The sequence below is a fragment of the Musa acuminata genome, chromosome BXJ2-6 (genome assembly GCF_036884655.1).
Source record: "Musa acuminata AAA Group cultivar baxijiao chromosome BXJ2-6, Cavendish_Baxijiao_AAA, whole genome shotgun sequence".
In the NCBI taxonomy this organism is placed as follows: Eukaryota; Viridiplantae; Streptophyta; class Magnoliopsida; order Zingiberales; family Musaceae; genus Musa; species Musa acuminata.
In genome coordinates this window covers 1789395-1800403 of record NC_088343.1, presented here as the reverse complement: position 1 = coordinate 1800403, position 11009 = coordinate 1789395, and the positions used below count along the sequence as shown (strand labels likewise).

The window sequence follows — 11009 nt, the reverse complement described above, 5'->3', positions numbered from 1 at the left end:
GCATGAGTCAGTTATTTATTGTCAAATGCTTATCAACTCTTTTGTGGATGCGTAGGCAATTTAGCTACTGCATTTGATGGAACCTGGTACCATCTCCCTGTTCCACATGAAACTGTCGTCAGCTGAGTAAAACTCCTCTGGCTTTTTTTTTTTATTTGGTTTGGCAACATCATTTCTCTTCGATGTTTTTGTAGACACTGGGATGGTTGGTGTGAGGGAGAATTTTATACATCGCTACTGTTTCTCTTTTCAGGTTCTAGGTGATATGCTATGCAGCATTGAGGTAGCAGGACATGTTTTCTTTGACTTACAAGACATATCCGACAACCTCTTTAAGTTCTTTTGATTTATTCGTTTCTAAAATAATTTATATAATTTAATAAATTTTAATCTTAAATTATACGTATTAGTATGTCACAGGTTTTATTTAATGCTTATTATTTATATATTATGTTTTTAAAAATATATGAATTATTTTAGATATAAATAAATCATAATAATTTAATATTAACCCAAAAATCTAACTACAAATACTTATACCGGACATGGGGAGAAGTGCATGCCTTTTTCTATTGACTAACCGCACCCGTTGGATCCTTCCTCCTGATCTCATCACCGCCATTCAAGTCAAACACGCCCCACTTCGAATTCAAATTTCAAATCTTGGAACGTTGTAACCCTTCCCCATATTCTGTTCCTCGCTGCACTTCCATCTCTGCCCAATTTACATCTATCTCTCTTGATCTTTGTCCCCCTCTCCGTGACACAAGCTCTGTGTCTCCTCCTCCACCACCACCATGGCCGCCGAGAGGAAGCTTCCCCTCCAATCCAGCGCCGCCCACAACTCCGCTGCGGGGGGCGGTACCGCCGAAGCCCCCGCACCGGCAGGGGGCAAGAAGACGATCGAGCAGATCTACCAGAAGAAGACGCAGCTCGAGCACATCCTTCTTCGCCCGGACACTTACATCGGCTCCGTCGAGAAGCACACTCAGCCCCTCTGGGTCTACGAGAACGGCGAGATGGTCCACCGCCCCGTTACCTACGTGCCCGGCCTCTACAAAATCTTCGACGAGATCCTCGTCAACGCCGCCGACAACAAGCAGCGCGACCCCTCCATGGACACCGTGAAGGTCGAGATCGACGTCGACGCAAACCGCATCAGCATCTACAACAACGGCGATGGCGTGCCCGTCGAAATCCACCAGGAGGAAAGGGTCTACGTGCCGGAGTTGATCTTCGGCCACCTCCTCACCAGCAGCAACTACGACGACAACGTCAAGAAGACCACGGGTGGGCGAAATGGCTACGGCGCCAAGCTCACCAACATCTTCTCCGCGGAGTTCATCATCGAGACCGCCGATGGGAGGAGGCAGAAGAAGTATAAGCAGGTAACCACGGTTTCTTGATCTGGACCTCGATTTCTTGATTACTATTTTTTTATTTCTGGCACCAAAAAGCTACGAATGAGGCACTCTGCTCTCGATTCTGCCACATCCTTTGCTGATGTTTCTGAATTAGGATTTCCGCTCCCGATCTTGACGAATCCTCTTTTCTGGATCTAGATATGGTTTCAAGAAACAGATGTTTGGCGCTCAGGAATTTCATGGTTTCTTTGTCCTGATCAAGCTTCTTGATCGAGTGATCTGATCCTTTACACTATGAACATGTGTTCTTTTCGGCTTTGGGTTGTAGGTTTTCTCTGACAACATGGGGAAAAGGTCCGATCCCTCAATTACCAAGTGCAAGGAAGGGGAAAACTGGACAAAGGTGACCTTTAGGCCAGATCTTGCCAAATTTAACATGACTCGTCTCGAGGAAGACGTGGTTGCACTCATGAAGAAGAGGGTTGTTGATCTCGCTGGAACCCTCGGCAAGTCCGTCAAGGTAGAGTTGAATGGGCAACGGATACCTGTAAAGACTTTCTCCGATTACGTCAACTTGTACCTTCAGTCTGCATCGAAGTCCAGAACTGAACCACTTCCAAGGTCTGCTGAGAACCTGCACTTCTCTCATTCTCATTTCAGCCTTTGATTATAAGAAAAATGATCTTTTTTTGGTGCTTGGATTGTTCGACCAGGATCGCGGAGAAGGTTAATGAAAGGTGGGAGATTTGTGTCAGTCTAAGTGAAGGGCAGTTCCAGCAGGTACACATGGAACTTGTGCTTGATGATTGTTGTATCTGCTACTGGATTTGACATTGTTTATGGATTGCATAGTGTCTCATCAGTTGCCTCTCGTTCATACAGGTTAGCTTCGTGAATGGTATTTCAACGATCAAGGGAGGAACTCACGTTGAGTGTGTTACTAATCAGATCACCAACCATATAATGACCGTCGTAAACAAGAAAAACAAGAATGCTAACCTTAAAGCACACAATGTGAGAAGTCATCTATGGGTATTCGTCAATGCCCTCATCAATAACCCTGCCTTCGATTCACAGACCAAAGAAACCTTGACTACTCGTCAGGGAAGCTTTGGATCAAAGTGTGAGCTCTCACAAGAGTTCCTTAAGAAGGGTTAGTTCTACTCCTGACATGCTGTTGTTCCAGTTTTTTCTCTAGACGGTGATAAAGCATTGCGATAATTTGAACAAGTTCTCTTTTTGCAGTTGCTAAATCAGGAGTCGTAAACACTCTGCTTACATGGGCTGATTTCAAGCAGAGCAAGGAATTGAAGAAAACAGATGGTGCCAAAAGGCAGAGGATTACAGGCATTCCCAAGCTCGAGGATGCTAACGATGCTGGTGGCAGGAACTCCGATAAGTGTACCTTGGTATTGACTGAAGGAGATTCTGCAAAGGCTCTTGCTGTGAGTCGTTTCAGCCTATTTAGTCATGTACACTTTCAGCTTCCCATTCCAAAGCATAATCTCAATTCTCTACTTCATCACAGATGGCTGGTATCTCGGTAGTAGGCAGGAACTACTATGGTGTGTTCCCGCTGAGAGGGAAACTGCTGAATGTCAGAGAAGCTAACCATAAGCAGATAATGGATAATGCAGAAATCCAGAACGTAAAGCAAATTCTTGGTTTGCAGCATGGAAAGGAGTATGATAGTACTAAAGGCTTGAGATATGGCCATCTCATGATAATGACAGATCAGGTTTGGTGTCAGCCCTGTGCATCACTCTATTCTTACCATAATATAATTGCATTGCTGGCAAAAAAAGTTACTTCCATTTCTGTGCAGGATCATGATGGCTCGCACATCAAGGGCCTCCTCATCAACTTTATTCATACATTTTGGCCCTCGTTGCTAAAAGTTCCCTCATTTATGGTTGAGTTTATAACACCTCTTTTGAAGGTATTGTCGTTTCCACAATAGTCTGAAATGTTAGAGAAATATTATGTATGAGAATTAAGAATATATCTATCATCTTTCATGCAGGCAACTAATAACAAGAACAAGACTGTTCTATCATTCTATTCCATGCCAGAGTATGAAGCATGGAAAGAAAGTTTGGGAGGGAATTCAAGTGGTTGGTCAATTAAGTATTATAAGGTTTGCTGATTAAAGCATAACTAATCTCAATCTGATCTTCTTGAAGTATTATTTTCTCTGTTTATTGTTTATGGAGAGATCTTTGTTTGCATATACTCTAGAATTAGATTTTAACATTGTCTATCCTTGATTCAGGGGTTAGGGACAAGTAAATCAGAAGAAGGCAAAGAGTATTTTAAGGACATAGACAAGCACAAAAAGGAATTTGTATGGGCGGATGAGCAAGATGGTAATGCTATTGAGTTAGCATTCAGCAAGAAAAAGATTGAGGCTAGAAAGAATTGGCTCCGCCAATTTGAGGTCAGTTTCATGATTACTGCTAACCATAGCCAATTGATCTTTCAACTCTATTCTGAGAAACACATTTTATCAAACTATTTCAGCCGGACAATTATCTTGATCAAAAGCAGAAGCTTATCAAATACAGTGATTTCATCAACAAGGAGTTGATCCTGTTCTCCAGGGCAGACCTACAAAGATCAATACCTTCAATGGTTGATGGCCTGAAACCAGGCCAGAGGAAGATCTTGTTTTGCGCCTTCAAGCGGAATTTCATAAAGCAGGCCAAGGTATACCAAGGAAGGGGTGCCTTGAGTACTTTGCTTCCAAGCAGTAGTTTTAAGTGTTTAAAGACAAGTTCTAAATCTTTTATTTAATGCATCTTTGATTGTCGTACAGGTTGCTCAGTTTGTAGGTTATGTTTCTGAGAAGTCAGCATATCATCATGGTGAGCAGAGTCTTTCTACTACTATAATTGGTATGGCTCAAGATTTTGTGGGCAGCAACAACATAAATCTTTTGCTACCTGAAGGACAATTTGGTACTAGACACCAGGTAAATTTGCTCAAGATTTCTCTTTATATCTTAATTATGCTCTATGCTTTCGTTTCTAACTCATTATTCCCCTCACCATTCATAGGGAGGCAAAGATCATGCCAGTGCAAGGTATATCTTCACTTGTATGTCACCTGTCACGAGGTTCTTGTTCTCCAAGGATGATGATATTCTTCTTGACTACCTAAATGAGGATGGGCAATCAATTGAACCCACCTGGTAAACATCTAGAAAGCACTGATTACATTCTATAATTTGATTGTTTGGACTCCCTTGAGCTTATCTATGACTCACATATTTTAATTGTCAGGTATATGCCTGTCATACCTACAGTTTTAGTCAATGGAAGTGAAGGGATTGGAACTGGATGGAGTTCCTACGTTCCTAATTACAACCCAAAAGACATTGTAGCTAACGTTAGGCGATTGTTGAATGACGAACCAATGGAACCCATGGACCCATGGTATCGAGGTTTCAAGGTATGTTCGTTTTTTATGCTGTCTTTTTCTACTTGAGGTTACTATAAGAGGAACATAAACAAGATTCGGTTCCAATTATTATATCAGGGTCGGATAGAGAAATCAGCAACAAAGGAAGCTGGTGTGACCTATACAATTGCTGGTGTCATAGAGGAAGTTGACAACACAACACTGAGAATAACAGAGTTGCCGGTCCGTAGATGGACCCAGGACTACAAGGAATTTCTTGAGTCCATGATGACTGGGAATGATAAGATCAAGGAACCATTTATCAAGGTAAATTGCTGAAAAATGGTTTTTGTGTAAGTTCAGAAATTATACATGAAGAAAAGCATATCTGATGGTGCATTATCCACAGGATTATCGGGAGTATAATGATGACAAGACGGTCCACTTTGAGGTAACTTTGACAGAGGAGAATATGAACATTGCCAGACAAGAAGGGCTGGAGAAAAAGTTCAAGCTGACTACAACAATTGGCACCACCAATATGCACTTGTTTGATTCGAAGGGTGTCATAAAAAAATACGATAATCCCGAGCAGAGTAGGTTTCATTCTGCAAATATCAAGGTACACGTTCCTTGTCAACTTGAATTAGTTGCTAACACTCCAATCTTATTTGCAGTTCTTGAGGAGTTCTTTCATATGAGATATGAATTTTATGAAAAAAGAAAGGTGAGCTTTCTGTCATTGTTGTGCCGAAATTCTCTGGGTTGTTTCTTGTAGTAGATGCTAATAACTTTTCACCATACTAATGCAGAAAGCACTCTTGGACAACCTCGAGCTCGATTTACTGAAACTGGATAACAAAGCAAGGTTCATCCTTGGTGTTGTTAGAGGTGAGATAATAGTCAGTAACCGGAAGAGAGCAGATCTGTTCCTTGAACTGCAGCAGAAAGGGTTCACTCCTATGCCAAAGAAAAAAAAAGGCATTGATGCTGTTGTCGCCGGAGCTGTGGAGGAAGAAGAAGATCAAGAAGAAGAGAGCCCTGAGGTGGGAAAGGGTGGAGTAAAAGCCAGCGATTACGAATATTTGATGTGCATGCCGATAGGAAGTTTGACGTTAGAGAAGGTTCAAGAGCTTTGTGCAGATAAAGACAGACTAGAGGGAGAGGTTGATGAATTAAGAAGAACATCTGCAAAATCTCTATGGTTGAAGGAACTCGATGCATTAGAAGAGGAGCTGGATGTAAGTGTTAAGTTGTTACTGATCTTTATGAAATTATTCTTCTGTTTCATTTGTCATGTTACAAGTTTTCCTATACGTTTTACAGAAGCTAGAACGAAAGGATGCTGAGGATGAGGGGGTGAGGAAAGAGATGAGAATGAAGACCACTGCCGGTCTTGCACCCTCTAGACCAGGTCCGAAGAAGCCAAGAAAGAATGCAGCAAATAACTCATCTGTTGTTGGATCGGAGGCTACTGCAACTGATGCGGGACAAAAGAAGCCTAGAGGGGCAACCAAGAGAGCTCCTGCTAAGATGGTTGATTCAATTGCAGTGATGATAACTTCATATATTTTAAGTCCACTCTGTCTTAAGTCAATTTTGTTTTCTGACTTCCCTGTTAGCGTGTGGTGGTTGAGAGCGGCGACGAAGACGACGATGATATTCTTGCACTGAAAGATCGGCTTGCTGCCTACAATCTCGACTCTTCTCCGGATCACCCAGGTAGGCGCACTGGAATAGCATTGCGTCACATATATTATGGTAGCACATGGTGCAAGACTCAATGTCTGCTATGTTGCAGCAATGGAAACAACAGATGCAGTGGTCGGGCAGGGAGAGGACAAAAAACAAGCGGACAGAAATAGCGCTGCAACAAGGAAGGCAACTTCGATCGACCTGTCGGATGACGAGGATAACGAAGCTGGAAATCACATGCCCGCCATAGACGAAGACAACGATGAGGATTTCAGTGTGGTGGAAGCACCTAAAGGAGGGAAAGGTAGAGGGAAAAAGCCTGCCAAAGAAAAGGCTACCACGACCGCGACAAGGAAGAGGGGTTTGGCACTGCCTGTTTCGAGTCAGAAACGCATCACCGAAGTGCTTAAGCCCGCGGAAAATGCCACCACCAGGATCTCGCCACAGAAGAAGGTCCGGAAGATGAGAGCTTCTCCTTTCAACAACAAAAGTGGATCAGTGCTGGGTCGACTCAAAGGTTCACCCTCCGGCAGTGAAGACTCTGGCGGTTCCTCAAATGGCGGCCCTTCACCGTTCAACGAAGTGGCAGCGGCAAGAACTCGACCGAGGAGAGCGAACAGTACGAGAGCTGTGTATGTGCTGAGCGATTCAGAGGTGGAAGAGGAATCAGCCGATTCAGACTTCGAAGAGTAGGAAGCTTAAATTGTAGAGTATAGTAGAACCGTGTTATTGTAACACCATGTTGATGTAACAGTTACTCGAGGGAAAAACTTGGACTGTATTCTGATGTTACTTACTGATCATTCGTCTTGTTGGTGAAACAATTGGAGATCAGTATTTACGGAGTAAGTTTATTGCACCCAAGAGTAAGTGATGTGTCCACATATATTGGAAGTGGTCAATGGCAATGTGGTGGGGCCGGCGTCGATGAGCCGTTCGGTGGAGCCATTTCACGGAGAAGGTGAAGCGGGTAGGTACGCAAGTCTCTTTTGGCATCGTTCTCGGCCTTGAACCCATTGCGACATCCGAACCGTTTGATCTGAATCAGATGATCATGTGGACAGCACAAGTGCATCTCAGCCATACACGCCCCACCCCTCCGCCGCTCCATTTCTCTCGCTCGCTCGTTCGCTCTCTGGTAGCCGAGAGGGGGGGGAAGGGGGAAGGGGAGCAACGCCGTCCCCCTTTGTGACGTCGCCTTTGCGGACCTCAAATTCCTGGTGAGGCTTTCTGAACCTTTCGGCTTTGCCTTTTCCTTTTGATGCTTGCTCTTCCATCCCCTTTCGCTGTTTCCCCTTGTAATGTCCGATCGCTTCGTTGATTTGCTGTAAGCTTCCAGCGTTTGGAATGTCGGTCTCCACTTCGCTACGAGAAAAGGAACCCTAACCCTGATTCCCCTATTGGAAGATTATTGTGATCCAATGAAGATCTGATCCTGCTGAAGAAGGTAGAAACCCTTGCTCTCGATTTTGTGAGTCAGCTAGGGTTTTTCGTTCCCTTCTTTTATCAGGTTTTGTGCAGGAGTTTCGATGGTACGGTGGAATAGGTGGGATTTTGCTGCTAGGATTTCGGGAAACAAGGGTTGTTTGCTTTCTTGGATTGACAGATTAGGGAAATGAGAGCAATTTTAGGAGGATGGATCTGAACCTCTACCTGGGGCTGCCTCGTTCCCCTCGTCCCTGCACTCTTGGTCTCGGTCCCGATCTCGCTCTCAGTTCATTGTACTTGCCATCGTCTTCCACCACTATCGAGGACGTCCGTGTTCCAGTTCCCATGTCAGGTGCCGTGGAACCATCGGATTCTCACCCTCCATACTCTCCTTCACATGCCGAATACACCCCTGACATGCCGGCTGTTCTCCCATTTCATAGGATCGACACACCAGAGTACACCCCATTCCATTCCAATGAACGATATGGGGAATCCTCGTCTGCTATTCCACCAATTATTCGAGACCCTGAAGGACCTGATGTTCCATATTCTCCTTCCAGTGTACAACCCCTGCCAGCTCTGCAGGTACCTGGTGAAACTGCAGTCCAGGATGATGACTCTCATATGGTCTATTACCCTGCGTCTCCACTCAGACGTGCTGATGAACCTGTATTTTACTCGCCACCTTATGTTTCTGGATCGACAAATTCACAGGACCACGAAACAGCCACCTTTCGCTTTTACCCATCAATGCCCATGCAAACAGGTCAGATCCTGTGTCCGGAAGATGGCCCCTCTTCGAGGCCTGAGCCTCTTCACACCACTGAGGCACATTTCAGAAGACTGACCGAATCTAGCCTTCGATGGCCGAACAGACAATTTAGATCTTTGCTTCAGCATGCCGGTGAGAGGTCCAGTTTTCTGTCGCCATCAGTGCCTATTCGTGAACAGCCAGTGTGTGATACATTGAGCTCCCAAAGATCTTTGGAACATAATGGGAAGCATAAAGTGAGTGCTGAAAATGATACAACAGAAACTTCACAAGAGGAGAGGGAAGAGAAAGGTAGAAGTGCTGCTAACTTTGAGTGCAATATATGTTTTGATATGGCTGTAGAACCTGTTGTTACCTCATGTGGACATCTGTTTTGCTGGCCATGTTTATATCAATGGCTGCATGTCCATTCTGATTTTAAAGAATGCCCTGTCTGTAAGGGAGTGGTAACTGAATCGAACATCACACCTATTTATGGTAGAGGGTCTCTGCAGCCTACTGTTGAGAAAAATACTGAGGATGAGGTGTCAGATCTTACAATACCACCAAGACCACATGGAAATAGATTTGAAAGCTTTAGGCAACTGTATCGCCCAGTTTCAAGGAGACTGGGGGAGGGAATTGTATTGTCATGGAGACGCCTTCTTGATCGGCACATGCATAGAGAAAACAGGCACGAAGACCCAAGCCTGCAGGAAATATTTGACAGTGTCCATCGTAGAGCTCTAAGTAGGATGAGGGCAAGAAGACTGCAAAGAGAGGTAAATCCTGAAAGTGGATCTATCACTGAGGATCTTGGATTGCCCATAAACAATGTGCCAAACCCTATCAGAAGTAATACAAATTCTATCTTCCGAGATGGAGCCAATCTTTGGCCACAGAATTCCATGTATGACCATGGCACAGATAGAGAGATTGGTAATATGGTTGGACAAAATGCAAGTAGTAGCAATGGATATGATCTATCTACTTCATCTGCTGATCCTTTAAATCTGGAACCACCAACAATCAGGCATCACGCTGAATCAGTATTGGCTGCTGATCAGGCCTCTGCTTCTAGCACCATGGCCATGATACAGGGAGATGCTGCTGCCACTGATGCTCTTGCAGAACCAAATAGTGCAGGATATTCTCGGTCCAGTAGAAGGAGAGTTAGAAGCAACACTTATGGTTCTTTTGATGTTGATGAAAGCACACTTCACTCATGTAAGAGAAGAAGGCTGAACTAGTCTCCTTGTCTTGTTGTTTAGGCATCTTCTAGTTATTCGCCTCTTGGTATGATTGTATGCGGAAATAAATCCAGTAGAGTGTTATACTTAGTTGTTTGGATAACATTTATATTTATCTGATTATCTTGGGTCAGGTTGCCATTTGATTTCCTTCATTTATTATACTCTGCACAACACGCATCCTGGAAATTTGATAACCTTTATGGCTGTATTACAATGTCGATGACTAGTTTCTGTATCTGAAATACTGATCTGATGGACTACCATAATTTATGGTTCTGATCATTGAGTTCTACTGTTGACTTTCCAGTTCTACTTTTGTGATGCTATAATAAAATGGGTATGCAGAAAACCTATTGAAATTGTTAGATTTTTATCTAGCTATTTTCTTTCAAATAAAATCATTTTTTTATGTGGCAAGATGATCTTTTAGAGGAGACAGAGAATTCGTCAATCCTTTTATCAATTTTCGTTGTTTTTTTCTCTCGTGTGCATAATTGTGGAGGCATAGGTTCTGCATAAGCCTTTGTGCAAGTCCAATGTCTTTGATGTGTATCCAAATATCTTGACCGATATTTCTTTCATCCTTGTCATCCAAAGCCAAGATCGGTTGACTTTTTGGTTCATCTTGGTATTAGCCGTTAACCAAGATGGTCTCCTGAAGTGTCTACAGCCGTTAAACCAGTTAGGTTGGGTCGAGGAATGGCGTCATGTGCTGTAGGAGTGTACCAGTGCCAGTTGGAAGGCCTCTTGTGCCTACCAATCGACCTTATCATGTGCCGTCTTGGCAGGCCAGAAGCCATTTTGTTTGATGAGGAGGAACTTGTAGTGGTATTTTTTTTGTTGCAGGAACAAGCAGCTGTCAAATATGTTCATAATTCTGGGAATGTAGTTGTGATTGGTTATATTGGCAGAAACTTATGAATCTAGTCCATTTGATAACAAGCACAAAGTAACCTGCAACATAAGTTTCGTCAAGTGTGGTTGTAAGAATTGCATTTCATATGGTCATTGGTAGAGAGGATGTAGCATAAAAAGTCTTCTGTTTTAGTTTGAAAACTTGTTCTGATTGCTATGCTTTTAAATAGGTATCTGCATGTGTTGACTCCATCCAGTAGC

At 43.5% G+C, this 11009-nt stretch overlaps 2 protein-coding genes across 3 annotated transcripts; both read left to right on the top strand.

The window, feature by feature from the left end:
* The first annotated feature begins 106 nt into the window (after positions 1-106).
* LOC135614181 (DNA topoisomerase 2-like) lies at positions 107-10023 on the top strand. 2 transcript variants are annotated; one of them, XM_065111257.1, is made up of 22 exons: positions 107-1388; positions 1693-1985; positions 2078-2144; positions 2247-2517; positions 2610-2809; positions 2893-3102; positions 3190-3303; positions 3388-3501; positions 3637-3801; positions 3885-4070; positions 4180-4335; positions 4421-4554; positions 4646-4814; positions 4902-5090; positions 5173-5359; positions 5441-5490; positions 5576-6004; positions 6090-6299; positions 6386-6485; positions 6565-7678; positions 7798-7905; positions 7980-10023. In XM_065111257.1, exons 1-20 carry the CDS (start codon positions 798-800, stop codon positions 7149-7151), a joined length of 4422 nt encoding a protein of 1473 aa, XP_064967329.1. In that variant the 5' UTR covers positions 107-797; the 3' UTR covers positions 7152-7678; positions 7798-7905; positions 7980-10023. The 2 variants fall into 2 exon arrangements, with proteins under 2 accessions (XP_064967329.1, XP_064967328.1); XM_065111256.1 differs by having other exon boundaries at positions 7791-7905.
* On the top strand, positions 8091-10023 carry LOC135614184 (uncharacterized). The gene is made up of 2 exons (XM_065111264.1): positions 8091-8238; positions 8330-10023. Exon 2 carries the CDS (start codon positions 8514-8516, stop codon positions 9888-9890), a length of 1377 nt encoding a protein of 458 aa, XP_064967336.1. The 5' UTR covers positions 8091-8238; positions 8330-8513; the 3' UTR covers positions 9891-10023.
* Positions 10024-11009: the final 986 nt, after the last annotated feature.